The sequence below is a fragment of the Taeniopygia guttata genome, chromosome 28, assembly GCF_048771995.1.
Source record: "Taeniopygia guttata chromosome 28, bTaeGut7.mat, whole genome shotgun sequence".
Lineage (NCBI taxonomy): Eukaryota > Metazoa > Chordata > Aves > Passeriformes > Estrildidae > Taeniopygia > Taeniopygia guttata.
In genome coordinates this window covers 1,779,150-1,804,665 of record NC_133053.1, presented here as the reverse complement: position 1 = coordinate 1,804,665, position 25,516 = coordinate 1,779,150, and the positions used below count along the sequence as shown (strand labels likewise).

Here is a 25,516-nt window from a genome sequence, read left to right as displayed (position 1 = left end):
CTGCCAGGGCGGGCCCAGCGCCGGGCACAGCTCGGGGCACCCCTGGCACCGGCCGGGGTTTGGCCCCGCTTGGGGGTTTTTCCGGCTAAAACAACCGGGACAAAGCGACAAAGGAATGGCGAGCGAGGTGCCCACCCTGTGTCACCCCCAAAACCCGCGGGTGCCCCCATCCCACCCCCGGGGTGGGCAGGTTGGGGTGGGCAGCACCCCAGGGGTGCAGGGCAGCTCCTGGGGCTCGGGGAAACTGAGGCAGGGGATGGGGGGCTCCCATCGAGGGAAGGGGTTCAGCCGGGGGACAGCGACACGTTGGGCAGCAAAGGGGGGGAATCGCCTCCGAGGCTGTGGGGGAAGGGGGTCCCAACCCCCCAGAGGGGTGCGAATGATGGGAAACTGAGGCAGAGGTGGAGGGGGGGTGGGGGGGATCGGCCTCAGCCCCTCTGGGTGCCATGGGGGGGCTCGCTCCGAACCCCCCTCCGTGCCAAGGACGGAGCCAAACCCGGGCAGCAGATGGGGTGATGGGGGGGGGGGGGGATCCATCCCAGCCCCCCCCGGTACCCGCGATGGGGGGGTGGTCACACCGCTCCCGGTGCTCGGGAATGCGGGGGGGGGCACCGAGGCAGGCGGGGCCGGCTCCCCCCGCGCTCCCCCTCCCCACCGGGGGCGGGGGTCCGGGGCCGGGCCGGGCCGAGCCGCCTCCCCGGGGCGGGGGCAGGGCGGGGGGCGCAGCCGCTCCGGGAGCACCGCCGGCGGCGGCGGCTCCTCCATCGCCGCTGCTGCCGGAGCGGCCCCGGTGCCGCCGCAGCCACCGGGCGGGCCCGGCCCCGGTCCCCCCCCCGCGGCCCCGCCCCGCCCGGCCCCGGTAGCGGCGCTGCCGGCGGCGGAGCGGAGCCGAGCGGGGCCGGGCCGAGCCGCTCCGGTGGGCGCAGGTGCGCGGAGCCCCCCCGGACCCCCCCCGGGACCGAGAGGTAAGAACGCGGCCGGTGTGTCCCCCCCCCCGCCCGACCCCTCCCGGTGCGGTCCCGTCCCGGTTTATCCTCCTCCTCCTCCTCAATCCGTTCCCCCTCCCGGGTTTGGGGGGAAGGGAGAAAAGGGGGTGCTCCCCCCCCCCCCATCCCCAGCCCTCCCCCCTCCCGCCGCCGCCGCTGCTGCATTGGGAAGCGGCGCTTTTGTTAGCGGAGCGGGCGGAACCTTGAAGGGTCACGGGCTGGAGGGGCCCCCCCGCGCCCCCCAACCCGCACCCCTCTGTCCCCCCCCCCCAAACACAGCCCGAACCCCCCCAGCAGCTCCATCCCGCATCGCCATCCGCACCCCGCCACTCCCGGGGGTCCCACCCGCACCCCCAATTCTCCCCCTCCCGTACCCCCCCGCACCCCCAGCCCCCCCGGAACCCCCAACCCGCACCCCCAGCCCCCCCCCGGCACCCCGGAGACCCTCCCCGCACCCTGAACCCACAACCTCCTGCCCCTGCTCCCCCCAGCACCCTGCTGTGCCCCTCAGCACCCTGCTGTGCCCCTCAGCACCCTCCTGCTCCCCCCAGCACCCTGCTGTGCCCCCCCAGCACCCTGCTGTGCCCCCCAGCACCCTGCTGTACCCCCCCAGCACCCTCCTGCTCCCCCCAGCACCCTGTGCCCCCCAGCACCCTGCTGTTCCCCCCAGCACCCTGTTCCCCCCAGCACCCCTATGCCCCCCAGCACCCTGCTGTGCCCCCCCAGCACCCTGCTGTGCCCCCCAAAGCACCCATGTGCCCCCCCAGCAACCCGCTGTGCCCCCCAGCACCCTCCTGTGCCCCCCAGCACCCTGCTGTGCCCCCCCAGCACCCTTCTGTGCCCCCCAGCACCCTTCTATGCCCCCCAGCACCCTGCTGTGCCCCCCAGCACCCTCCTGCTCCCCCCAGCACCCTGCTGTGCCCCCCAGCACCCTGCTGTGCCCCCCCAGCACCCTGCTGTACCCCCCCAGCACCCTGTGCCCCCCACATCCTCACCCCACACCCCCATCCCGCACCCCTCTCCCCAGCCCAGCACCCCCACAGCCCCCCCGCACCCTTGGGCCCCCCCATCCCCTCCGTCCCACCCCCCCAATCCTCTCCCACGCCCCCCACCCCCCCATCAGCCCCCCCGGACCGGCACCGCGACCCTCCCCCAGCCCCGGGACGCGGCGATGGGTGCGGGAGCCGGAGCCCCCCCCCCGCCCCGAGGATGAGGATGAGGATGGGGATGAAGATGAGGATGAGGATGGGGATCGGGGGGTGTCGCTGCTTGGTCGGGCTCCGTTTTGCCTCCGCCAGGGCTGGTTGTTTTTTTGGGTTTTTTTGGGGTTTTTTGGGGGGTGAAAAGGAGGGTTCGGTCTGTGCCCCCCAACCCGGGCAGCCTCTGCTGGGCTGGGGGGGGCAGAGAGGCTGAAATGGGGGGTCCGACCGATGAAACCCCCAAAAGGACAGCGGGGAGCGGCGAGGCTCAGCCTGGGGGGGGTTTGGTGGTTGTGCCCCCCCAAAATAATCCCGCAGGGCTGAGTGGGGGGCAGAGGAACCCCCACAGCCCCAGAGGGTGCCCGGCTCTGCCTCGGGGCTGTAACTTGGTGGGAACGAGACTTGGGGGGCAGCGGGCAGGAGTGGGGGACCCTGGGGTGCATGGGGGGGTCTGACACCCCCCCGATGTCAGGGCAGGGCCGGGGGGGGCTCTGGCCCCCGTTTTGGGGCTCAGGGACCCTAAAATAACATGGCTGGGGGGGGACCCTAAAATAACATGGCTGGGGGGGTTTGTGTGCCCCCGATCCGTCCCTGTCACCCTCACTTGGGGTGCCCCGGGCACCCTCAAACCCAGCGAAGCCCCCCCAGCCTGAGCTCCTTCACCCAGAGCACTCGGGGGGCTGGGGCACCCCAAACTCCCCCCAGCCCCCCCCCATGGGGCAGAGGGGAGTGGGGAGCCCCTTCCCCGTGCAGGATTTTGGGGAGGGGTCCCAGCACCCCCCGTTAGAGCTGAGGGGGGGGTGGGGGGTGCCCACGGGGCTGTGCCATCGGCGCGGGGTGACCTTGGGTGAGCTCTGCTTCCCGCCGTGCCTCAGTTTCCCTCTGCCAAACCAGGTCACCAGCTGGGGGGGGGTGCAGAGGGGACCCCCCACCCTTGGGTGCGGAGAGGAGGGGGTCAGACACCTGCCAGGAGTGAGGGTGATGATGGCACAGGTGGCACCGCCGTGTCCCCCCCGCTGCCCCCCGGGGCTGTGCTGGGAGGGGTGACAAGGGGACAGCCGAGCCCCCTGCCCCACAGCCTGACCTTTGGGGAGGGTTGGGCTGGTTTGGGGGGTCCCTCTGTGTGCCCCCCCGGCAGTTGGACACCGAGAGCAGCTCTGGGGTCCATCCCGGAGGTGCCAGGTCCTGGCAGTGCCATGTGTGCCCCTGTCACACCCCGCTGGGTGCTGGGGTGACATCCCGGCGGGTCTGGGGGTGCCACCGCGGCCCCACAGCTCCGTCCCCGGGGGGACACGGGAACTGGGTCACTGCTGCCACCGCTGCCACCGCTGCCACCGCTGCCACCGCTGCCACCGCTGCCCAAAAAACATTTTTTGGTGCCCAAAAAAAGGGGAATGGCCCAGTTTGGCCGGGTGACCCAGCACGGGGGTGACCCTGAGCCAGCTGTGCTCCCCATGGCACAGCTGTCCCCTCTGGGGGGGCTGCAGGGACATCCCGTGCCCCCCCCAGACCCAAGGGACACTGGGCTGGGTGTCACTGTCCCCTCGGCCCTGGCAGCAGCAGTGCCAGGAGGTGGTTTGGCTCCCAGTTAAACCAGTAACCCCTCAGCCCTGCCAGCAGCGCTGCCCCTGCCCGCAGGCCCCGAGCTGGATGCAGCTCCCGCTGCAGTGCCGGCTGCGGTTTGTATCCCAGACAAGCGGAATATTTTTAATTAAACCTGCCAGTTTGGCCACGATTTCATTCCTCGCTGGGCTGAGCTGTGCCGGGCCCTTGGAGCATCTCCCAGCTGCTGTTTGGGGCTGTGGGGTTGTCACCAGGCGGGGACAGGGTGGCTTTTCCCAGCCGGCGTGTCCCGCTGTGCCAGGCCGGCGGGATGATGTCCCCGTGGTGGCACCCGATGCGTTTTGGTGACAGGAACGTTGGGAAAGCCACGCAGGAGCTGTGCCAGCCTCACCCGTGGGTGCCCATCGCCACTGCCTCCCGTGCCCAGGGGTGGAACAGGAGTGTGGCACCCAAGGGACGCTCTGCACCCCTGGCAGTGCCCGGCCTGACCTCGGGGACACCCAGCTGGGCCTCGGGGACACCCAGCTGAACCTCGGGGACACTCAGCCGGGCCTCGGGGACACCCAGCCCGACCTTGGGGACACCCAGCCCGACCTCGGGGACACCCAGCCAGGCCTCGGGGACACCCAGCCCAACCTCAGGGACACCCAGCCCGACCTCGGGGACACCCAGCCGGGCCTTGGGGACACCCAGCCCAACCTCGGGGACACCCAGCCGGGCCTCGGGGACACCCAGGCAGGCCTTGGGGACACCCAGCCAGGCCTTGGGGACACCCAGCCGGGCCTTGGGGACACCCAGCCCAACCTCGGGGACACCCAGCTGGGCCTCGGAGACACCCAGCCCGACTTTGGGGACACCCAGCTGGGCCTTGGGGACACCCAGCCAGGCCTTGGGGACACCCAGCCCAACCTCGGGGACACCCAGCCCGACCTCGGGGACACCCAGCCGGGCCTTGGGGACACCCAGCCGGGCCTCAGGGACACCCAGCCCGACCTCAGGGACACCCAGCTGGGCCTTGGGGACACCCAGCCGGGCCTTGGGGACACCCAGCCCGACCTCGGGGACACCCAGCCAGGCCTCGGGGACACCCAGCCCGACCTTGGGGACACCCAGCCAGGCCTCGGGGACACCCAGCCCGACCTTGGGGACACCCAGCCGGGCCTTGGGGACACCCAGCCCGACCTCGGGGACACCCAGCCGGGCCTTGGAGACACCCAGCCCGACCTCGGGGACACCCAGCCGGGCCTCGGGGACACCCAGCCCGACCTTGGGGACACCCAGCCCGACCTCGGGGACACCCAGCCGGGCCTTGGGGACCCCCAGGCTTTGGTGGCATCCCCCAAAAAGGGACGAGGGGCTGGGTTCTCGGAGTGAAGCAGAGGAGACCCCAGAGGGGCTGCGTGTGCTGCCGGGATTTTCCTCCCTATTTAATTACAATTTTGTCAAATTAACGACAAAAAAAGGAAATAACGGGGGGATGAAGAGAAGAGATCTCGCTGGGCTCTCTGTGCCGTTAATTAACGAGCGGCGGCAGCGGCCGGAGGAGCAGAGCGCTGCACACCTGAGCTCCAGCAGCTCCCAGTTCAGCCCAGTTCAGCCCAGTTCAGCCCAGTTCGGGCCACTGGCGGCGTGGCTGTGACGGTGACAGTGGCTGTGACAGTGGCAGTGACAGTGGCAGTGGAAATGACAGTGGCTGTGACAGTGGAAGTGACAGTGGCAGTCACAGAGGCAGTGACACAAGCAGTGGCAGTGGCTGTGGCAGTGGCAGTGACAGTGGCTGTGACAGTGCCAGTGCCAGTGGCAGTGGCTGTGGAAGTCACTCAGGCAGTGACAGTGGCTGTGGCAGTGACAGTGACAGTGACAGTGACAGTGGCTGTGGAAGTAACACAGGCAGTGACAGTGGCAGTGCCAGTGACAGTGTCTTGGCCGTGTCGTGCCGATGCCCCGTGCCTAATCCTCATTTCCCCCGTGTAATCCCGCCGGGATAATCCCATCGAACCCCGGGTTTGGCACGGGGGCATTGGGGAGGGACACGGACGGGGGGACACGGACGGGGGACACAGAGAGGGGAAACTGAGGCACGGAGCGGGGGTGGAGGGAGGCGGTGTCGGAACGGCCCCGGGGCCAGAGCAGCGCTGCCCTCCCCGGGCTGGGGCGGCTCCGGCGGGCACCGTGTGGGCACCGTGGGCACCGTGTGGGCACCGTGCGGGCACCGTGTGGGCACCGTGCGGGCACCGTGGGCACTGCCCAGCCCCGGGCCGGGCGGGACCCAGCGCGGGGCAGGCCCGGGAGGGGCGAGCTGGGTGCCCGAAATAACACGGCCCGGCTGGGCTCCGGCCTGGGCACGCATGTGCCAGTGCACACCTCACGTGTGTGACACCCATGAACACACCTGCACACGTGTGACCTGTGACACCCATGAACACACCTGCACACGTGTGACCTGTGACACCCATGAACACACCTGCACACGTGTGACACCCATGAACTCACCGGCATGCGTGTGACGTGTGATACCCATGATCAGACCTGCACATGTGTGACACCCCCTGCTCACATGTGACGCCCATGAACACACCTGCACATGTGTGACACCCATGAACACACCTGCATACATGTGACATGTGACACCCATGATCAGACCTACACATGTGTGACATGTGACACTCATGAACACACCCTCACACGTATGACATGTGACACCCATGAACACGCTGGCACAGATGTGACACCCATGAGCACACCGGCACATGTGTGACACCCCCTGCACACATGTGACACCCATGAACACGCTGTCACACGTGTGACACCCATGAACACACCGGCACACGTGTGACACCCATGAGCACACCCTCACACCTGTGCCATGTGACACCCCAATGACACGTGTGACACCCCGCAGGTGCACAGACACATGGGTGCCACCTGGGTGCCCACACGTGGTCGCACACATGTGCCAGCTGGTGCCCGCGTTCCTGCACACGCGTGTGGCACCCGGTGCCCTCCGCCAGCCCTGCACACACACGACACCGGTGCACACACACTGGCTGAGAGTGACATGTGACACGTGTGACACTGCTGTGTGCGCACAAACACACACACACGGTGACACCCCCACACGTGTGACAGCCTCTGCACACCCCGCCACGCACAGATGGCACCTGGCACACCTGGCACACCTGGCAGGGCCACGCAGGGACAGGGACGCCGTCCTGCCCTGAGGGTTTTGGCAGTGCCGGTGCCGGCGGCGGTGTCGGTGCCGCCGGCGGTGTCAGTGCCGGTGTCAGTGCCGGTGGCAGGGGCAGTGCCGGTGTCAGTGCCGGTGGCAGTGCCGGTGCCGGTGGCAGTGCCGGTAGCAGTCCCAGTTCCGGTGCCGGTGGCCCGGGGGTGCCGCGGGACGTGCCGGGGGCAGCGGGAGCGGCTCCGCGGGCGCTGAGGCCGTTCGGACCTTCCGGCGCGGCGGCAGCGGAGGCGGCGCTGGGAACAGCGGCCCTTTGTTCTGCGGGCACGGCCCGGCCTGCATCCCTCCTGCATCCGTCCTGCATCCCTCCTGCATCCCTCCTGCATCCGTCCTGCACCCTGCACCCTGCACCTCATCCTGCATCCCTCCTGCATCCCTCCTGCATCTGTCCTGCATGTGTCCTGCACCCTGCACCCTGCACCCCATCCTGCATCTATCCTGCATCCGTCCTGCATCCGTCCTGCATCCGTCCTGCATCCTGCATCCCATCCTGCACCTCATCCTGCATCTGTCCTGCACCCCATCCTGCACCCTGCACCCTGCATCCCATCCTGCATCCGTCCTGCACCCTGCATCCATCCTGCACCTCATCCTGCATCCTGCATCCCATCCTGCATCCATCCTGCATCCGTCCTGCATCTGTCCTGCATCTGTCCTGCATCCGTCCTGCATCCCATCCTGCACCCTGCACCCCATCCTGCACCCCATCCTGCATCCGTCCTGCATCTCATCCTGCATCCGTACTGCACCCTATATCCCATCCTGCATCCATCCTGCATCCCATCCCACATCCCACATCCCACCCAGTGTCCCCATCCCATCCTCCTCCCTGCATCCCACTCCACATCCCACATCCCGTACACCATCTGCACATCCCACTGCACATCCTGCATGCCTCTCCTCACCCCACACCCCACACCCACACCCCACACCCCACACCCCACACCCACACCCCACACCCCACACCCCACACCCACACCCCACACCCCACACCCCACACCCACACCCCACACCCCAAATCCCACACCCCACATCCCAAATCTCACACCCCACACCCCAAATCCCAAATCCCACACCCCACACCCCACACCCCACACCCCACACCCACACCCCACACCCCAAATCCCACACCCCACACCCCAAATTCCACACCCCACACCCCACACCCTACATCCCACACCCCACACCCCAAATCCCAAATCCCACACCCTAAATCCCAAATCCCACACCCCACATTCCACACCTTGGCACCGGAAGCCACTTGTCACTTTGTCACTTTGTCACTCTGTCACTTTGTCACTCTGTCCCCCTCCGGGCACAGCGCTGTGGCAGGAGGAGATTTGCTGGGGGTGGCCGTGTCTCGTGTCCCCTCCGGTGTCCCCACCCCCGGGTGGCTCCCCAGGAAGGTGGGCACCCCAAGTGCCACCCCCAGGGCCACCATCCCAGCGGGGACAGCGGGATGCTGGGCATGGTGGCACTGAGGTGACACTGCGGTGACACTGAGGTGACATTGAGGTGACACTGAGGTGACACTGAGGTGACATTGAGGTGACCTGCCACCCCCAGCCCGTCTCCGCCCATTGAAACCAGCAGATATTTCTATTTAACCTTATTTAAGGCTCTGGGATCGGTGGGTTGGGATTGTAGGGCTGCTGGCTGAGGATTGGGATGAGTTTGGGGTGGGTTTGGGGATTGGTCTGGTTTTGGGACTCGTGGGTTAGGATTGTAGGGCTGTTCTCTGAGGACTGGGGTGGGTTTGGGGTGGGTTTGGGGTGGTTTTGGGGATTGGTCTGGCTCTGGGATCAGTGGGTTGTGATTTTAGCGCTGCTGTCTGAGGTTTGGGGTGGGTTTGGGGTGGTTTTGGGGATCGGTCTGGTTTTGGGATCGGTGGGTTAGGATTGCAGGACTGTTCTCTGAGGACGGGTGGTTTTGGGGTGGTTTTGGGGTGGGTTTGGGGTGGGTTTGAAGTAGTTTTGGGGATCAGTCTGGCTCTGTGATCGGTGGGTTGTGATTGCAGGGCTGCTGTCCTAGGTTTGGGGTGAGTTTGGGGTGGCTTTGGGGTGTCTGTGGGTGCTGTGGGTGCTGTGGTGCTGTGGGTGCTGTGGGTGCTGTGGTGCTGTGGGTGCTGTGGGTGCTGTGGTGCTGTGGGTGCTGTGGTACTGTGGGTGCTGTGCTGTGGTGCTGTGGGTGCTGTGGGTGCTGTGCTGTGGGTGCTGTGGGTGCTGTGCTGTGGGTGCTGTGGGTGCTGTGGGTGGGTGTGTTCACAGCCTCCCATGCGGGAATGTTGGGGCTCCGTGTCCCGGGCTGGAATTGCCGGTTCCCGGCGGGGCCGGATGTGACACCGCAGGTCATTGTTGTTGTTGTTATTGTTGTTGTAGGGTCACCCGTGGGACCCCGTGTCCCTCTGCCTGCTCGGGGACACCCCATGGGGACAGGGACCCACGGGCAGAGGGACACCCCGGGGATGTCCCACGGGGAGGTGGGGACACGGTGACAGGAAAGCCTGGGGACACGGATGGGGACATGGATGGGGACAAGGACGGGGACAAGGATGGGGACAAGGATGGGGACAAGGATGGGGACATGGACGGGGACATGGACGGGGACAAGGATGGGGACAAGGACGGGGACAAGGATGGGAACAAGGATGGGGACACGGACAGGGACAAGGACAGGGACAAGGACAGGACAGCCGGGGCACACAGGGAGGTGCCAGCCCGGCCTGGCAGGCTCTGGGCGGGGGTTGCCAGGGCGGTGCCCGGCCCGGGGCATGAACTGGGGGTTCCCTCTTCCCTTCCCGAAGGGAAACTGAGGCACGGGAGCGGAGGAGGTGACTCGGACCTGCTCCTGTCACCGCCCTGGGGCCATGCGGGTGCCAAGGAGGGGTGACAGGGGGAGATCGAGGGGACCCACCGGGGTGGCACAGAACGAGGAGGGTGAGTGCCTTTGGGGACAAAGGGACAGGGGCTCCGGGACAAGGGGGGTGAGGGGAAGGGGTGTTTGGGGGGCAGGAGGGACACACAGTGTGTGCCTGTCCCTTTGGGGACAAGGGGGGTGACAGTTTTTAGGGGGACAGGAGGGACACAGAGGGATGTCTGCCAGGCGGGACAAGTGGCTTGGGGACACCAGCAGGACGGGAGGCTCCTGTCCCGTAGAACTGGGGGGACAAGGGGACAAAGGCTGTGAATTGGGGGGACAGCAGGAGACAGGGCTGGATTTGGGGTGGGGGGGACACAACACTCCGTCTGTCACCCCCTCTGTCCCCCCCACCCCCCCCCCCCGGGTTTATTTCGGAGTGACGCGTGATCCTCCTCGCTAGGAAACCGTTCTTAATATGCAGATGAGCCTGGATTTAATATGCAAATCACCATGGATTTAATATGCAAATCACCATGCGGCTCTGGCCGGCCAACAGCACCGGCAGCGTGCTGGAAGGGACGTGTCGGGGCACCCATGGGTGGCACCCGGGGGGTATCGAGGGGGTTCGCAGCAACTGGGGCCACCTCTGGGTGCCCACGGTGGGTGACAAAGCCACCCAAGGTGACCGCGGGGTCCCCACAACCCCCGTGCCCGTGGCGGGGCCGGACGCCCGTGGTCGCTTGCGGTGTCCTGGGGGGCTCGGACGGCGGTGGGCGATGGGGAGGGGACAGGGACAAGGGACAAGGGACAAGGGACACGGGACAAGGGACAGGGGACAAGGGATAGGGGACAGGGAGCGGGGCTATAAACGGCAGCTGTAAGCGGAGCCGGTAACCGGAGCGGGAGGCCCCGGGGGACATTTGAGCCGCCGGCGGGGCCGTGGAAGCGCCACGGTAAATGGTGGGTGGCGCGTCCCCCCCACGCCACGCCGGTGACACCCCCACATCGCTGTCACCACGCGGGGACCCTCCGCTGCTGCTGTCCCCCGTTCTCTTGTCACTCCGCGGTTCTGGGGGTGCCGCCCGTGCCCCGCTGGGAAAGGGGGGGACCCGCGGCAGGAGCCGGGGACAGGGACGGGCCAGCCCGCGGTGCCAGGTGGCCGGGGTGACATTCGCCACTTGCTGCGGCCCCGCCGTGGGGACAGCTGCTTCCTGCCGCTGCCATCTGAACCGGGCCCGCGACGGAAACCGGGGGGGCTCAGCCCCCAGCCCCGGCAGCAGCAGCTGGGATTTTGGGGGGGCTGGTGACCCCCAAACCCCTCTGTGTGACCCCACTGAGCAAGGGATGCTCTGGGCACCGGGGGTCGCCTTTTGGGGGACTGGAGCATGTGTGGGGTGTGTAAATGCCTCATTAGCATATCTAATTACCGGTTTTTAATTGGCGTTGGGCGCCTTCTGAAGGAAGGAACCCCAAAATCCGGCATTAGGCTGGCGGAGGGGGATGTGGATATTGAGATTGCAGGGAGGGATCCCCAAAAAGCTGCATTTTGGGGGATTTCATTGTTGGTGCTCTTTGCCTTTCCCACCCCCCCCCCATTCCTCGGTGCGTCCCCCTTTTCCCAAATTTTCCCCTTCCCAATGTCCCAATGTCCCCCTCCCTTCTCCAGTGTCCCCCCCCAGTCCCACTCAGTGTCCCCCGTTTTTCCACTGTCCCCCGTATTTCCCGGTGTGTGTCCCCCTATTTCTGGTGTCCCTCCTTCCTCGCTGTCACCCCCATTCCCGGTGTGTCCCCCCCTCTTTCCCACTGCCATTCTAAGGGCTCTATCAGGATGGGGGACCCTGGGGTGGGGTGGGGGGACACCCCGCTGTCCCTCTGTGTCCGGGGGGGGTCTCACCGGTTCTTTCCCATGGAGACGCCGCGGTGCCACTCGGGGTGTCCCATGGGTGCCCCCCCCGTGTCCCCGGCTGCGGTGACAGCTGCCGGGGTGAGCCGGGGGGGGTTGGTGGCTCCGGTTACGGTGACATCAGCCCCACCTTCCCACCTGGCGCGGGCGGGGGGCACGGGCCCCCTGTGCCCGGGGGTCGCGGGGGGTTGTGTGACAGCTGAGCGGCTCTCGGAGCCCCCAGGGACGCTCCGGGGGTGGGGGTGGCACCCCCAAGCCATGGGACCCCCGTGGCAGCGGAGGGGACAGTGGTGACACGGGGCAGCGGCGGAGGCGGCCGGAGCGGCTCAGGTGGGCAGAGCGCCGCGCTGGGGGGGTGGGGGGGCAGATGGCACGGGGGGACAGGGTGGCACCCCCGGCGGGGACACCCCTGGGTGGGGTCAGGGGGATCCCGCTGCGCTCGGAGCGGCAAAAGGGGGGACACTGCGGCTGTCCCCCCCTTTTCTGCCCCATCCCCCAGAGCCGGGGGTCGCGGAGATGCTGAGGGGGGGTGGGACAGATCCAGCAGCTCCCCTCGCCCCCCCAAAATCTTTGGGGAAACTGAGGCACGGAGCAGGGCCGAGATACCCAAATGGAGACCCCCCCTCATCCTCCACACCCCCTGTCCCCCCCCCCACCCACTCCCACCCCCTCCGCTGCCTCAGTTTCCCCACAGCCCCGCTGGGGACACGCACGGTGACAGTCCCCCCGCTCTGCCACCGTCAATGGCTCCCTGTTTGTCACCCCCCGTCCCCGCCGTGTCCCCCTCCCGCCGTGTCCCCCCTGTCCCCGCTGTGTCCCCCCTGTCCCCTCTCCGCACAATCGCCGCATTTATGGCGCCGGAGGCTCCGCTTCCCCCGCGCCCGCTCGGTGTCACCGCCCAGGCTGGGGACAGTGACACCGGACCCCGCTGGGGGTGACACGGCCCCCCCAGACCCCCCCAGGAGCGGGCGGGTCTCAGGTGGCCGATGGACACCGAACCCTCGCTGGGGTGAATTTTGGGGTCCCTTTCGGGTGCTGCCGTGTGACAAACCCGTGTCCTGCTTTGTTGGGGACAAAGTTGGGCGTCACTGGGAGCTGTGGCACTGTGGGGACACAATGTCGGGCTGGTGACATCCTGAGGATGGGGTCAGCTGTCCCCAGGGGCTGTGACAGCAGGGTTGGGTCCCACTGGGGTCACCTCCTGTGACACGGCGGGGTCGGGGTCGGATGTCCCCGGGGGCTGTGGGGACAGGGCTGGGGACAGTGCCGGGTCTCACGCGGGGCCGGTGACACCATGGAGGGGCTGGGGACATGTCCCCCCGCTGGCACTGCCCGGTGTGCCACACAGTGTCACCCGTGCCCCGCTGGCACTGCCCGGTGTGTCACACAATGTCACCCGTGCCCTGCTGGCACTGCCCGGTGTGCCACACAGTGTCACCCGTGCCCCGCTGGCACTGCCCGGTGTGTCACACAGTGTCACCCGTGCCCCGCTGGCACTGCCCTGTGTGCCACACGATGCCACCCGTGCCCGGTCCCCGCGGGGGAGGAGAGCGCCGCTTCGATCGCTCCCGTCTCCCGTGGAATTAATGATCAATTAATTCCCTGCCCGGCTGTTAATTACTGCCTCCAACCCCTCGGGGACGAGCGGCAGGGTGGGGGTGGTGGCCCGGCGTGCTGAGGGGACAGTGGCGGTGCCACCGGGATGTGGGTGCGGGGGCGCTGTGACACTCTCGAGCATCCCGGGAGATTTTCCACGACATCCCGGGGGCGTTTGGGAGGGGGAAGAGCCTCGGGGGCTTCCCCCGTGTCCCCATGTCCCCCGTGTCCCCATGTCCCTCGTGTCCCCATGTCCCTCGTGTCACTCTGTCCCTGTGTCCTCACCCTCCTATCCCCATATCCCCGTGTCCCCATGTCCCCGTGTCCCCATGTCCCCATGTCTCTCTGTCCCCCGTGTCCCCATGTCCCCGTGTCCCCATGTCCCCGTGTCCTCATCCTCGTGTCCCCATGTCCCTCGTGTCCCCATGTCCCTCCTGTTCCCATGTCCCCGTGTTCTCATCCTCCTGTCCCCATGTCCCTCCTGTCCCCATGTCCCCGTGCCCCCATGTCCCTCCTGTCCCCATGTCCCCGTGTCCCCATGTCCCTCGTGTCACTCTGTCCCCGTGTCCTCATCCTCCTGTCCCCATGTCCCTCGTGTCCCCATGTCCCCCGTGTCACTCTGTCCCTGTGTCCTCACCCTCCTGTCCCCATGTCCCTCGTGTCCCCATGTCCCCGTGTCCCCATGTCCCCGTGTCCCCACCCTCCTGTCCCGCGCTATGTCCCCGATCCCCGTGCGGTTTTGGGGTACCCGCTGAGCGCTGCCCGTGCCCGCAGGTGCTGTGGGTGCCCAGGCGGGGCGGGGGCCACCATGGCACCCCCAGCCCGTGTCCCCCTGGTGCTGCTGCTGCTGCTGGTGACACAGAGGGCGGCTCGGGGCACCTTCCCCGGGGAGCCCGGACCCATCGCCGTGGCACCCCCGGACTGTGAGTGCCCCCGGGATGGGGGTGCGGGGGGATTGGGGGCACGGGGGGCACGGGGGGCAGGGAAGGAAAAGGGGGATCGGGGTGATTTGGGGGGCACAGCCTGGCAGGGAAGGAATGGGGGATTGGGGTGATTTGGGGGCACAGCCTGGCAGGGAGGGAAAAGGGGGATCGGGGTGATTTGGGGGGCACGGGGGGCACGGGCTGGCAGGGAGGGGAAAAAGGGCACCAGGGTGATTTGGGGGGCACAGCCTGGCAGGGAGGGAAAAGGGGGATCGGGGTGATTTGGGGTGAAGGCGGAAGGGGGCACACAAGGGAGGGTTTTGGAGTAGGAGAGGATGGCACCACCCGTGGTGGGATTTGGGTTAATTTTTGGGGTGTCTCTGGAAGGGGTTTTGGGGTGCTGCGGGGGGCAGCCATGGGGTGGGATTTGGGGTGAAGGAAGGAGGAGGGCAGCTATGGGGTGGGATTTGGGGTGAGGGCAGGCGGGGGGCAGTTATGGGGTGGGATTTGGGGTGAAGGCAGGCGGGGGGCAGTTATGGGGTGGGATTTGGGGTGAAGGCAGGCGGGGGACAGCTATAGGGTGGGATTTGGGGTGAAGGCAGGCGGGGGGCAGCTGTGGGGTGGGATTTGGGGTGAAGGCAGGCGGGGGGCAGCCATGGGGTGGGATTTGGGGTGAAGGCAGGCAGGAGGCACCGCCCCGGGCGGGGCTGGCTGTGGGTGCTCACCGGGGCCGTGTGGGGGTGCCCGTGCCCCCCGTGCCCCCCGTGCCCCCCAGATGTGAAGCGGTACCCCGTGTTCGTGGGGCACGGCAGCGCCCGCCCGGGGGTCGCGGAGGGGGGCGGCCCCCAGCGCCTCAACATCCAGCGCATCCTCAAGGTCAACCGGACCCTCTTCATCGGGGACAGGTCTGCACCCCGGCACCCCAAAACCTGCCCTCCGCCGGGATGGGCACCCCAAAACCTCCCCTCCGCCGGGATGGGCACCCCAAAACCTCCCCTACACCGGGCTGGGCACCCCACACCCACCCCACTCCTCTTTGCGACCCCATTTACCTGCCCGGGGCACCCCAAATCCGCCCTGGGGTATTGCTGGGGGGTGGGGGGTGATGTTCATTGTCCGCTCCAGCACCCCAAATCTTCTTGGGGGGTCCCAGGGGGTGAATCCTGTACCCCCAGTGCTGGGGGGCACATCCCGGCTGGGGGGGGGTGACACCTGTGTCCCCCTCCCCAGGGACAATGTCTACCGGGTCAGCCTGGAGCCCGGCGGGGCCGCTGAGATGCGTTACCAGCGGGTGAGTCTGGGGGTCCCGGGGGGGCTGGGGGGGTCTCAGGGGGGTCTCAGGGGGTGCTGGAGGGTCCCGGGGGGGCTGGGGGGTCACAGGGGAGTCTCAGGGGTGTTGGGGCTCACAGGGGGTGCTGGGGGGTTCCAGGGGGTGCTGGGGGGTCCCAGGAGGTGCTGGGGGGTCCCAGGGGTGTCCCAGGGGGTGCTGGGGGGTTCCAGGGGGTGCTGGGGGGTCACAGGGGGGTGCTGGGGGGGTCTCAGGGGGGTTTCAGGGGGTTCTGGGGGGTCTCAGGGGGTTCTGGGGGTCTCAGGGGGTGCTGGGGGGTCTCAGGGGGGTCTCAGGGGTGTTGGGGAGCTCACAGGGTGTGCTGGGGGGTCTCAGGGGGTGCTGGGGGGTATCAGGAGGTGCTGGAGTGTTCCAGGGGGTGCTGGGGGGTCCCAGGGGGTTCCCAGGGGGTGCTGGGGGGGTCTCAGGGGGTGCTGGGGGGTTCCAGGGGGTGCTGGGGGGTCTCAGGAGGTGCTGGGGGGTCTCAGGGGTGTTGGGGCTCACAGGGTGTGCTGGGGGGTCTCAGGAGGTGCTGGGGGGTCTCAGGGGGGTCTCAGGGGTGTTGGGGCTCACAGGGGATGCTGGGGAGTCCCAGGGGGTGCTGGAACTCACAGGAGGTGCTGGGGTGTCTCTGGGGGTACCGGGGGGGGGGTCCCAGGGGGGTCTCAGGGGATACCGGGGGTCCCAGGGGGGTCCCAGGGGGGTCTCAGGGGATACCGGGGTTCCCAGGGGGTCCCAGGGGGGTCCCAGGGGTGCTGTTGGCCTGTCCCCACCCCCCCGCTGCTTTGCCCCCCCAGAAGCTGACGTGGCGCCCCAACCAGCACGACATCAGCATCTGCCGGATGAAGGGCAAGCAGGAGGTACCGGGGGGCTGCACCCAGGGGACCCTGAGCACCCTCTGTCACCGTGTCACACCCTGTCCCCCTCCGTGTCACACCCTGTCCCCTCCCGTGGCACACCCTGTCCCCTCCCGTGTCACACCCTGTCCCCACCCGTGTCACACCCTGTCCCCTCCCGTGTCACACCCTCTGTCACCGTGTCCCACCCTGTCCCCCCCCGTGTCACACCCTGTCCCCTCCGTGTCACACCCTGTCCCCCCCGTGTCACACCCTGTCCCCCCCGTGTCACACCCTGTCCCCCTCCCGTGTCACACCCTGTCCCATCCTGTGTCACACCCTGTCCCCTCCCGTGTCACCGCCCCGCTCCCTCCCAGCGGTTCTCTGTCTGATTCACTCGATTAATTGATCTGTAATTGATTATTGGGGCCCAAATCCCATTCCCGGCTCCCCGAAATGCAGCTCTGGGTGAGAACAGCCCCCCCAAATCCGTCCCCTGGCGTGACGGGGTGGGATGAGCTGAGGGGGGTTTTGGGGTGCAGGGGGTGACAGTCCCCTCCCCCTGCGCAGGCAGAGTGCCGAAATTTCGTCAAGGTGCTGCTGGTGAGGAACGAGAACCTCCTCTTCGTCTGCGGCACCAACGCCTTCAACCCCGTCTGCGCCAACTTCAGCGTGAGCCCCCCACATTCCACGGGGTTTGGGGTGATGGGGGCACCCATGGGAAGGGGTTTGGGGTCAGGGGGCACCCATGGGAAGGGTTTTGGGGTGATGGACGGAGAGGGCACCCATGGGAAGGGTTTTGGGGTGATGGACGGAGAGGGCACCCATGGGAAGGGTTTTGGGGTGTGGGAAGGAGGGGCACCCATGGGAAGGGTTTTGGGGTGATGGGGCACCCATGGGAAGGATTTTGGGGTGAAGGCAGGAGGGGGCACCCATGGGAAGGGGTTTGGGGTCAGGGGGCACCCATGGGAAGGGTTTTGGGGTGATGGACGGAGAGGGCACCCATGGGAAGGGTTTTGGGGTGATGGGGGCAGGGGGCACCCATGGGAAGGGTTTTGGGGTGATGTTGCACCCATGGGAAGGGTTTTGGGGTGAGGGGGCACCCATGGGAAGGGTTTTGGGGTCAGGGAGGGAGGGGGCACCCATGGGAAGGGTTTTGGGGTCAGGGGGCACCCATGGGAAGGGTTTTGGGGTGTGGGAAGGAGGGGGCACCCATGGGAAGGGATTTGGGGTCAGGGGGCACCCATGGGAAGGGTTTTGGGGTGATGGAGGCACCCATGGGAAGGGTTTTGGGGTCAGGGGGCACCCATGGAAGGGTCTGCAGCATCAACTCCTTCAACCCCGTCAGCGCCAAGCACAGCCCAGCCCCGCTCAGGAGGGGCACCCCGGGTGCCCCCTGTGCCCGGGGGTGCCCTGACGTCCCCCTGTCCCCTGTCACGCTCTAGATGGACACGCTGGAGCCCGTCGGGGACAACATCAGCGGCATGGCGCGCTGTCCCTATGACCCCAAGCACGCCAACGTGGCCCTGTTCACAGGTGGGTGGTGGCACTGCCAGCGTCCCACGGGCACGGTGTCCCCAGCCCCGCTGACACCGTGTCCCTGCAGGGGGGATGCTCTTCACGGCCACCGTGACGGATTTCTTGGCCATCGACGCCGTCATCTACCGCAGCCTCGGGGACAGCCCGACCCTGCGCACCGTCAAACACGACTCCAAGTGGTTCAAAGGTGTGTGCCCGGCCCAGCACGTGGCACATGTCCCCCGTGAGCCACCCCGGGCCGTCCCTGAGCCCGCTGTCCCCGCAGAGCCCTACTTCGTGCACGCCGTGGAATGGAGGAGCCACGTCTACTTCTTCTTCCGGGAGATCGCCATGGAGTTCAACTACCTGGAGAAGGTGGGACAGGTCCCAATGCGGGGTAGATAACTCACGGAATTCACGGAATTCACGGAATTATTCACAGAATTACTCACAAAATTACTCACAGAATTATTCACAGAATTATTCACAGAATTATTCACAGAATTATTCACAGAATCCACAGAATTCACGGAATTCACGGAATTCACAGAATTCACAGAATTCACAGAATTATTCACAGAATTCACAGAATTATTCACAGAATTCATGGAATTCACAGAATTCACTGAATTCACTGAATTCACGGAATTCACAGAATTATTCACAGAATTCACAGAATTCACAGAATTATTCACAGAATTCACAGAATTACTCACAGAATTCACAGAATTATTCACAGAATTCACAGAATTCACAGAATTCACGGAATTCACAGAATTATTCACAGAATTCACAGAATTCACAGAATTCACAGAATTCACAGAATTATTCACAGAATTCACAGAATTCACAGAATGACCAGGTTGGAAGAGACCTCCAAGACCATCGAGTCCAACCCAGCCCCAACCCCTCAACTCCACCCTGGCACCCAGTGCCCCATCCAGGCGTTGTCAAACACACCCAGGGGTGGTGACTCCACCACCTCCCGGGTAGAACATTCCAGAACTTTATCTCTCTTTCCATGAAAAGCTTTTTCCCGCTATCCAACCTGGATTTCCCTTGATGCTGGGTGATCCCGTAGCTCCCTTCCAACCAAACTATTCTGGGATGGCCACAGGGACACCCGGGGCGGGGACAGGGACGCGGGGATGGCGTTGGGGTGGGTGGTGACAATCGTCCTCCCTGCAGGTGGTGGTGTCACGGGTGGCCCGGGTGTGCAAGAATGACATGGGGGGCTCGCAGCGGGTGCTGGAGAAGCAGTGGACGTCCTTCCTCAAGGCCCGGCTCAACTGCTCCGTGCCGGGCGATTCCCACTTCTACTTCAACGTCATCCAAGCTGTGACGGACATCCTGGAGCTGGACGGGCGCCCCGTGGTCCTGGCCGTGTTCTCCACGCCCACCAACAGGTCAGAGCCTCTGGTGCCCTGCCCAGGCTGCCCCAGGGTCCGGGGAATCTGAGCAGAATCCAAACCCGAGTTTGGGGTTTGGGGTGAGGTCTGGGATGGGTCCAGCTGGGTCCTGGACGGGGAATGGATTCGTTTCCATCTGGGATCTCCAGGGCTCCTGGTGCTCCCTGGGGCCTCCCCGTGCTCACCCCACGGCCGTGTCCCCACAGCATCCCCGGCTCCGCCGTCTGCGCCTTCGACATGGGCCAGGTGGCCGCCGCCTTCGAGGGACGGTTCCGGGAGCAGAAATCACCCGAGTCCATCTGGACACCGGTGCCGGAGGACGCGGTGCCAAAGCCACGGTGAGGGACCAGGACGGGCACGGAGCTGGCAGGGACAGTGGGGACAGCGGGGGAATGTCGCTGTCGAGGCAGGATGGGAATGAGAAGACTCTGATTCAGAAGGCTGTGAGAGTAAAACTCTGATTTATTCAAAATACACCTCTCTTTTATACAGAGCTTCGCCAAGGTTAAATCCATTGGTCCTAAAGTGAAAACAATCCAAGCATTGGTGTACAGTGCTTGATGCACAGTGATAGAACTTAACTATAAACAATGTGAAAAACAAGAGAGATAAAGAATTATTTACATTCTTCTCCAGCTCTTTCCCAGGCTCCTGCCTGGCTAGAAACTCTCATTTCTTTCTTTGACTGAATCTGAGACCCACAGGGGAAGGAGCAGGGCTGGGGACAGGGAGAGCGGCAGCCATCACCCTGGGATGGGGACAGGGGTGATGGCAACCATGGCCAGTGCCAGCGGGGCTGGGGATAGGCTGGGGACAGGCTGGGGACAGGCTGGGGACAGGCTGGGGATGGGCTGGGGACAGGCTGGGGACAGGCTGGGGACAGGCTGGGGACGGGCTGGGGACGGGCTGGGGACAGACTGGGGACAAGCTGGGGACAGGCTGGGGACAGGCTGGGGACAGGCTGGGGACAGGCTGGGGACAGGCTGGGGACAGACTGGGGACGGGCTGGGGACAGACTGGGGACAGTGCCACTGAGCTGTGCCCTGCTGCAGGCCCGGCTGCTGCGCGTCCCCGGGGATGCGCTACAACTCCTCCAGCGCCTTCCCCGACGAGATCCTCAACTTCGTCAAGACGCACCCGCTGATGGACGAGGCGGTGCCAGCCCTGGGCAATGCCCCCTGGATCCTCCGCACCATGACCCGGTGGGTGCCCGGGGGGCTTGGGGACACTGGGGGGCACTGGGGGACACTGGGGAGCACTGGGGGGCACTGGGAGGTGCTGGAGGTGCTGGTCAGAGCCTCCCGTGCTGCCTTTCCACGCTGTGCCAGCACTGGGAGCGCTGGGAGAGCTGATAAATCTCATGCACTTTGCAGTCAAGATTGTCTCGTCCTAATTAAATCTGCCTTAATTGCTGCTTGATGGGGAATTAATCAAGCCGCGCTCTTGGGCTGCAGCCTCCTGCTGGCAGGGCAGCCGGGGCGTGAGCGGGGATGGGGACAGGGACTGGAATGGGGACAGGGACTGGAATGGAATGGGGACAGGGACATGGAATGGGGACATGGAATGGGGACAGGGACCTGGGGATGGGGACAGAGACATGGAATGGGGACAGGGACTGGAATGGAATGGGGACATGGAATGGGGACAGGGACATGGAATGGGGACAGGGACATGGAATGGGGACAGGGACCTGGGGATGGGGGAGTAGGAAAGGGGACAGGGATGTGGGGCTGGAGCTGGGGACATGGAGATGGGGATGGGGACATGGAGATGGGGATGGGGACAGGGACATGGAATGGGGACAGGGACATGGGGATGGGGACAGGGACCTGGGGATGGGGACAGGGACTGGAATGGGGACAGGGACCTGGGGATGGGGACAGGGACTGGAATGGAATGGGGACATGGAATGGGGACAGGGACCTGGGGATGGGGACAGGGACATGGAATGGGGACAGGGACTGGAATGGGGACCGGGACATGGAATGGGGACAGGGACATGGAATGGGGACAGGGACATGGGGATGGGGGAGTAGGAATGGGAACAGGGATGTGGGGCTGGAGCTGGGGACATGGAAATGGGGATGGGGACAGGGACTGGAATGGGGACAGGGACTGGAATGGAATAGGGACATGGAATGGGGACATGGAATAGGGACAGAGACATGGGGATGGGGACAGGGACATGGAATGGGGACAGGGACATGGAATGGGGACAGGGACTGGAATGGAGACAGGGACATGGAATGGGGACATGGAATGGGGACAGGGACATGGGGATGGGGACAGGGACATGGAATGGGGACAGGGACATGGAATGGGGACAGGGACTGGAATGGGGACAGGGACCTGGGGATGGGGACAGGGACATGGAATGGGGACAGGGACTGGAATGGGGACAGGGACCTGGGGATGGGGACAGGGACATGGGGATGGGGACAGGGACCTGGGGATGGGGGAGTAGGAATAGGAACAGGGATGTGGGGCTGGAGCTGGGGACATGGAGATGGGGATGGGGACATGGAGATGGGGATGGGGACATGGAGATGGGCATGGGGACATGGAGATGGGCATGGGGACATGGAGATGGGGATGAGGACATGGAGATGGGGATGGGGACATGGAGATGGGGATGGGGACATGGAGATGGGGATGAGGACATGGAGATGGGCTTGTGGGGCTCACCCTTTCCCCCTCCCTGGGGACCCCAACACTGCTCCCTCCCCCTTGCAGGTACCAGCTCCGTAAGATCGTGGTGGACAATGCAGCGGGGCCGTGGGGCAACCACACCGTGGTGTTCCTGGGCTCCAGCACCGGCACCGTGATCAAGTTCCTCATCCTGCCCAACGCCACCAGCAGCCCCACGCCCGCCGCCCCCGGCAGCCAGAGCGTCTTCCTGGAGGAGTTTGAGACCTACCAGCCCGGGAGGTGAGTGCCAGGGTGCCAGAGGAAGGAGAGGGGGGATAAAACAGGGTGGGTGGGGTGCAGGGATGGATGGATGATGGATGGATGGATGGATGGATGGATGGATGGATGATGGATGCATGGATGGATGGATGGATGGATGGATGATGGATGGATGGATGGATGGATGGATGGATGGATGGATGGATGATGGATGGATGATGGATGGATGGATGGATGGATGGATGGATGGATGGATGGATGGATGATGGATGGATGGATGGATGGATGGATGGATGGATGGATGGATGGATGGATGGATGGAGAGGATGGGTCAGAGGGATGCAAGGCTGGAGGGAATGGATGAAAAAATCTCCTCCAGACCGGGACAGGCTCTGTGGAGGGCCCTGTAGCCCCGGGCTGGGCCATGACGAGCTCTGGCCTGTCCCCAGGTGTGGCCGGGACACGGAGGACGAGCGGCGGCTCCTGGGGCTGGAGCTGGACAAGGCTGCGGGCTCCCTGCTGCTGGCCTTCCCCCCGTGCGTGGCCAGGGTGCCCGTGGCTCGCTGCCAGCAGCACTCGGGCTGCATGAAGTGAGTGCCTCGGGCTGGGCAGGGCTCAGCGGTGGGGGGTGAGGAGTGGGGGGCTCACATCACCCCCCATGCCAGGAATTCACGGCCGGGGAAACTGAGGCACAGCACGGTGCAGGGTCCCTTGCTGGGGTTGGGGTGTTGTGTCCCCTTATTGGGGTGACTCTGACATCTCTGCTCCCTGCCAGGAACTGCCTCGGGAGCCGGGATCCCTACTGTGGCTGGACACCCGAGGGCTCCTGCATCTTCCTGGAGCCCAGCCCCAGGTGAGGCTGCCAGGCTTGGGGACGTGTCGGGGGGAGGGACAGTGGTGTCCCCAGCGAGCACCGGCTCCAAATCATTGAGCCCCAACAAATTAATTGCTCGCTGAAAGGAGCTGGGAGACTCTGCCAGGCCATTTGAGCCCCACTGACACCCTCAAATTTGCACCCCCAGGGTGGCCTTCGAGCAGGACATCGCCGGCGGCAGCACGTCCCACCTGGGCGAGTGTGAGGGTGAGTGCGGGGCTGTGAGCGGGCTGGGGACACGGCGGTGGCACCCACAGCTCACAGGGGCTGTGAACAGGCTGGGGACACGGCGGTGGCACCCACGGCTCACAGGAGGGGCTGTGAGTGGGCTGGGGACACGGCGGTGGCACCCACGGCTCACAGGAGGGGCTGTGAGCGGGCTGGGGACACGGCGGTGGCACCCACGGCTCACAGGAGGGGCTGTGAGCGGGCTGGGGACACGGCGGTGGCACCCACGGCTCACAGGAGGGGCTGTGAGCGGGCTGGGGACGCGGCGGTGGCACCCACGGCTCCCCTGACGTGTCCCCCAACCCCAGGGCTGGTGACGGAGAGCTTCGTGGACGAGCCAGACGGGCTGGTGTCGGTGAACCTTCTGGTGATCTCCTCCGTCGCCGCCTTCGTGATCGGCGCCGTGATCTCCGGTTTCAGCGTGTGCTGGTTCATCGGGCACCGGGACCGCAAGGAGCTGGCGCGGCGCAAGGACAAGGAGACCATCCTGGCGCACAGTGAGTCGGTGGTGAGCGTCAGCCGCCTGGGCGAGCGCCGGGCCCGCGGTGCCCTGCTGGCCCCGCTGATGCCCAACGGGTGGCCCAAGGAGCTGGGCAAGGTCACCCAACACGACCTGGACTCGGGGGTGCTGCCCACGCCGGAGCAGACCCCGCTGCAGCAGAAACGCTGCCCCGGAGCTCTGCAGAACTGCACGTGGGAGCAGAGCCACAACATCATCAACGCGGCTTTGCGGGACCCTGGAGGCTCCGGCCCCGCGGGCACCGGGCGGGGGCACGGCGGCTCCGGCCGCCCGCCGAGGGGCATCCCCCTCTCCTGCCACGCCATCCTGGTGGACCAGGAGCTGGAGGCCGAACTCAGCGACTCCTCGGGTGACGGGCATTGGGCTCGAGACCCTCAGGAGGGTCCCCGCAGCCGGCAGCACCCACCCGCCGCCGGTGCCCGCCGCCAGCCCCGCAGCTCCTACGGCGACTTCGGCGGGACGCCGCACCCCAGCCCCGAGCGCCGGCGGGTGGTCTCGGCACCCAGCGGGGACGGGGGAGACTTTACCGAGGGGCCGCCCTGGCACCCCGAGCAGCTGAACTTCAACGCCAACAACGGCACGGGCCGCCCCGGCGCCCACCTCAAGAGGAACCACACGTTCAACAGCGGCGAGGCGGCGGCGGGAGGCTACGGGAGGCACGGGGCGGCAGCCCGGGCAGCCCGGGCACCGGGCACCCCGCGGCCGCTGACGGACCTGCAGCACCTCCTGCGCTACGGCGTGGAGCGGACTCCCTCGGGAAAATAGGGGGCCAGCCTGTGTGCGCCCCCCGAGCCGGGACACTGATGGGGACCCCCGAGGGGACAGCGAGGGGTGGCCGGGCAGGAGCTGCGGGCATGGGGTGAGGTGCTACGTGGGTGAGGGGGGGACAGGCACCCCCTGGGTGCCCCCGGAGAGGGTTTGGGGGGTGCCCGGCTGGCGTGGGGCAGTGCCCTGCGCTCCGGCTGCGTTGTCCCATAAGCCGGGGTGGGGTGTCCACCGTGTCCCCTCCCCAGGCTGGAGCCAGGGCTCGCAGCGCATCCCTGGGGGGCAGCGGGACGGACCCACGGGCACTGGGCTGTGCCCCCCAGCCCGCACCCCACAGTGGCACCCGCGGGGGGGGGTTTAGGTGCTGCCAGCCCCCCGGGGACACCCGGCCCGGGGTGCGCTGGTTGTGGTGATGGAACCCGGTGAACATTTTGGGTGTGGGGGACTGGGGGTCCCCCCGAATGTGGCGTTATCCGGGGGTGGGGCACACTCCCACCCCCAGTCTGGGGTCAGCCCTTTCCCAGTGCCAGCCTGGGGGTTGCCCATCCTTCCCCCCGCCCCGGCACCCCCTCCTGGAAAGCACAGCCGGGCTGGGGGGGCACCGCTGGGGGGTCCCCACCGAACCCACTCTCTGCTGGCAAAGGGTGCCCTTTCGGTGCCACCCCTGCCCCGCACCCACCCGGGGTGGCGTGTCGCGGCGCGAGTGGCAGATCCCCGGGGGATGGCAGGTCCCCAGGGGGTGGCAGGCTGTAAATAGGGCAGGGGGCGGCGGGAGCCCCCCCAGAGCGGCCATGCATGCGGCCGCCCGCGGGCTGTACCCCGCCGCCCCAATAAACACCCGGTTACCGGAGGCGAGTCCCCC

General features: G+C 66.4%; 1 protein-coding gene across 2 annotated transcripts; it reads left to right on the top strand.

The window, feature by feature from the left end:
* The first annotated feature begins 716 nt into the window (after window positions 1–716).
* On the top strand, window positions 717–25,516 carry SEMA6B (semaphorin 6B). 2 transcript variants are annotated; one of them, XM_041710951.2, is made up of 17 exons: window positions 717–965; window positions 14,122–14,270; window positions 15,046–15,175; window positions 15,501–15,561; window positions 16,395–16,457; window positions 17,004–17,105; window positions 17,879–17,969; window positions 18,040–18,159; window positions 18,238–18,326; window positions 19,140–19,357; window positions 19,567–19,698; window positions 20,413–20,562; window positions 22,094–22,288; window positions 22,717–22,857; window positions 23,043–23,120; window positions 23,290–23,348; window positions 23,678–25,516. In XM_041710951.2, exons 2-17 carry the CDS (start codon window positions 14,156–14,158, stop codon window positions 24,652–24,654), a joined length of 2,721 nt encoding a protein of 906 aa, XP_041566885.2. In that variant the 5' UTR covers window positions 717–965; window positions 14,122–14,155; the 3' UTR covers window positions 24,655–25,516. The 2 variants fall into 2 exon arrangements, with proteins under 2 accessions (XP_041566885.2, XP_030112661.4); XM_030256801.4 differs by lacking the exon at window positions 717–965 and adding an exon at window positions 11,939–12,081.

Coding starts and splice junctions, on each gene's coding strand:
- SEMA6B (XM_041710951.2), top strand. CDS start 14,156: ATGGCACCCCCAGCCCGTGTCCCCCTGGTGCTGCTGCTGCTGCTGGTG. Junction 16,458..17,003: donor GGATGAAGGGCAAGCAGGAG/GTACCGGGGGGC, acceptor CCCCCTGCGCAG/GCAGAGTGCCGAAATTTCGT. Junction 20,563..22,093: donor ATCCTCCGCACCATGACCCG/GTGGGTGCCCGG, acceptor TCCCCCTTGCAG/GTACCAGCTCCGTAAGATCG.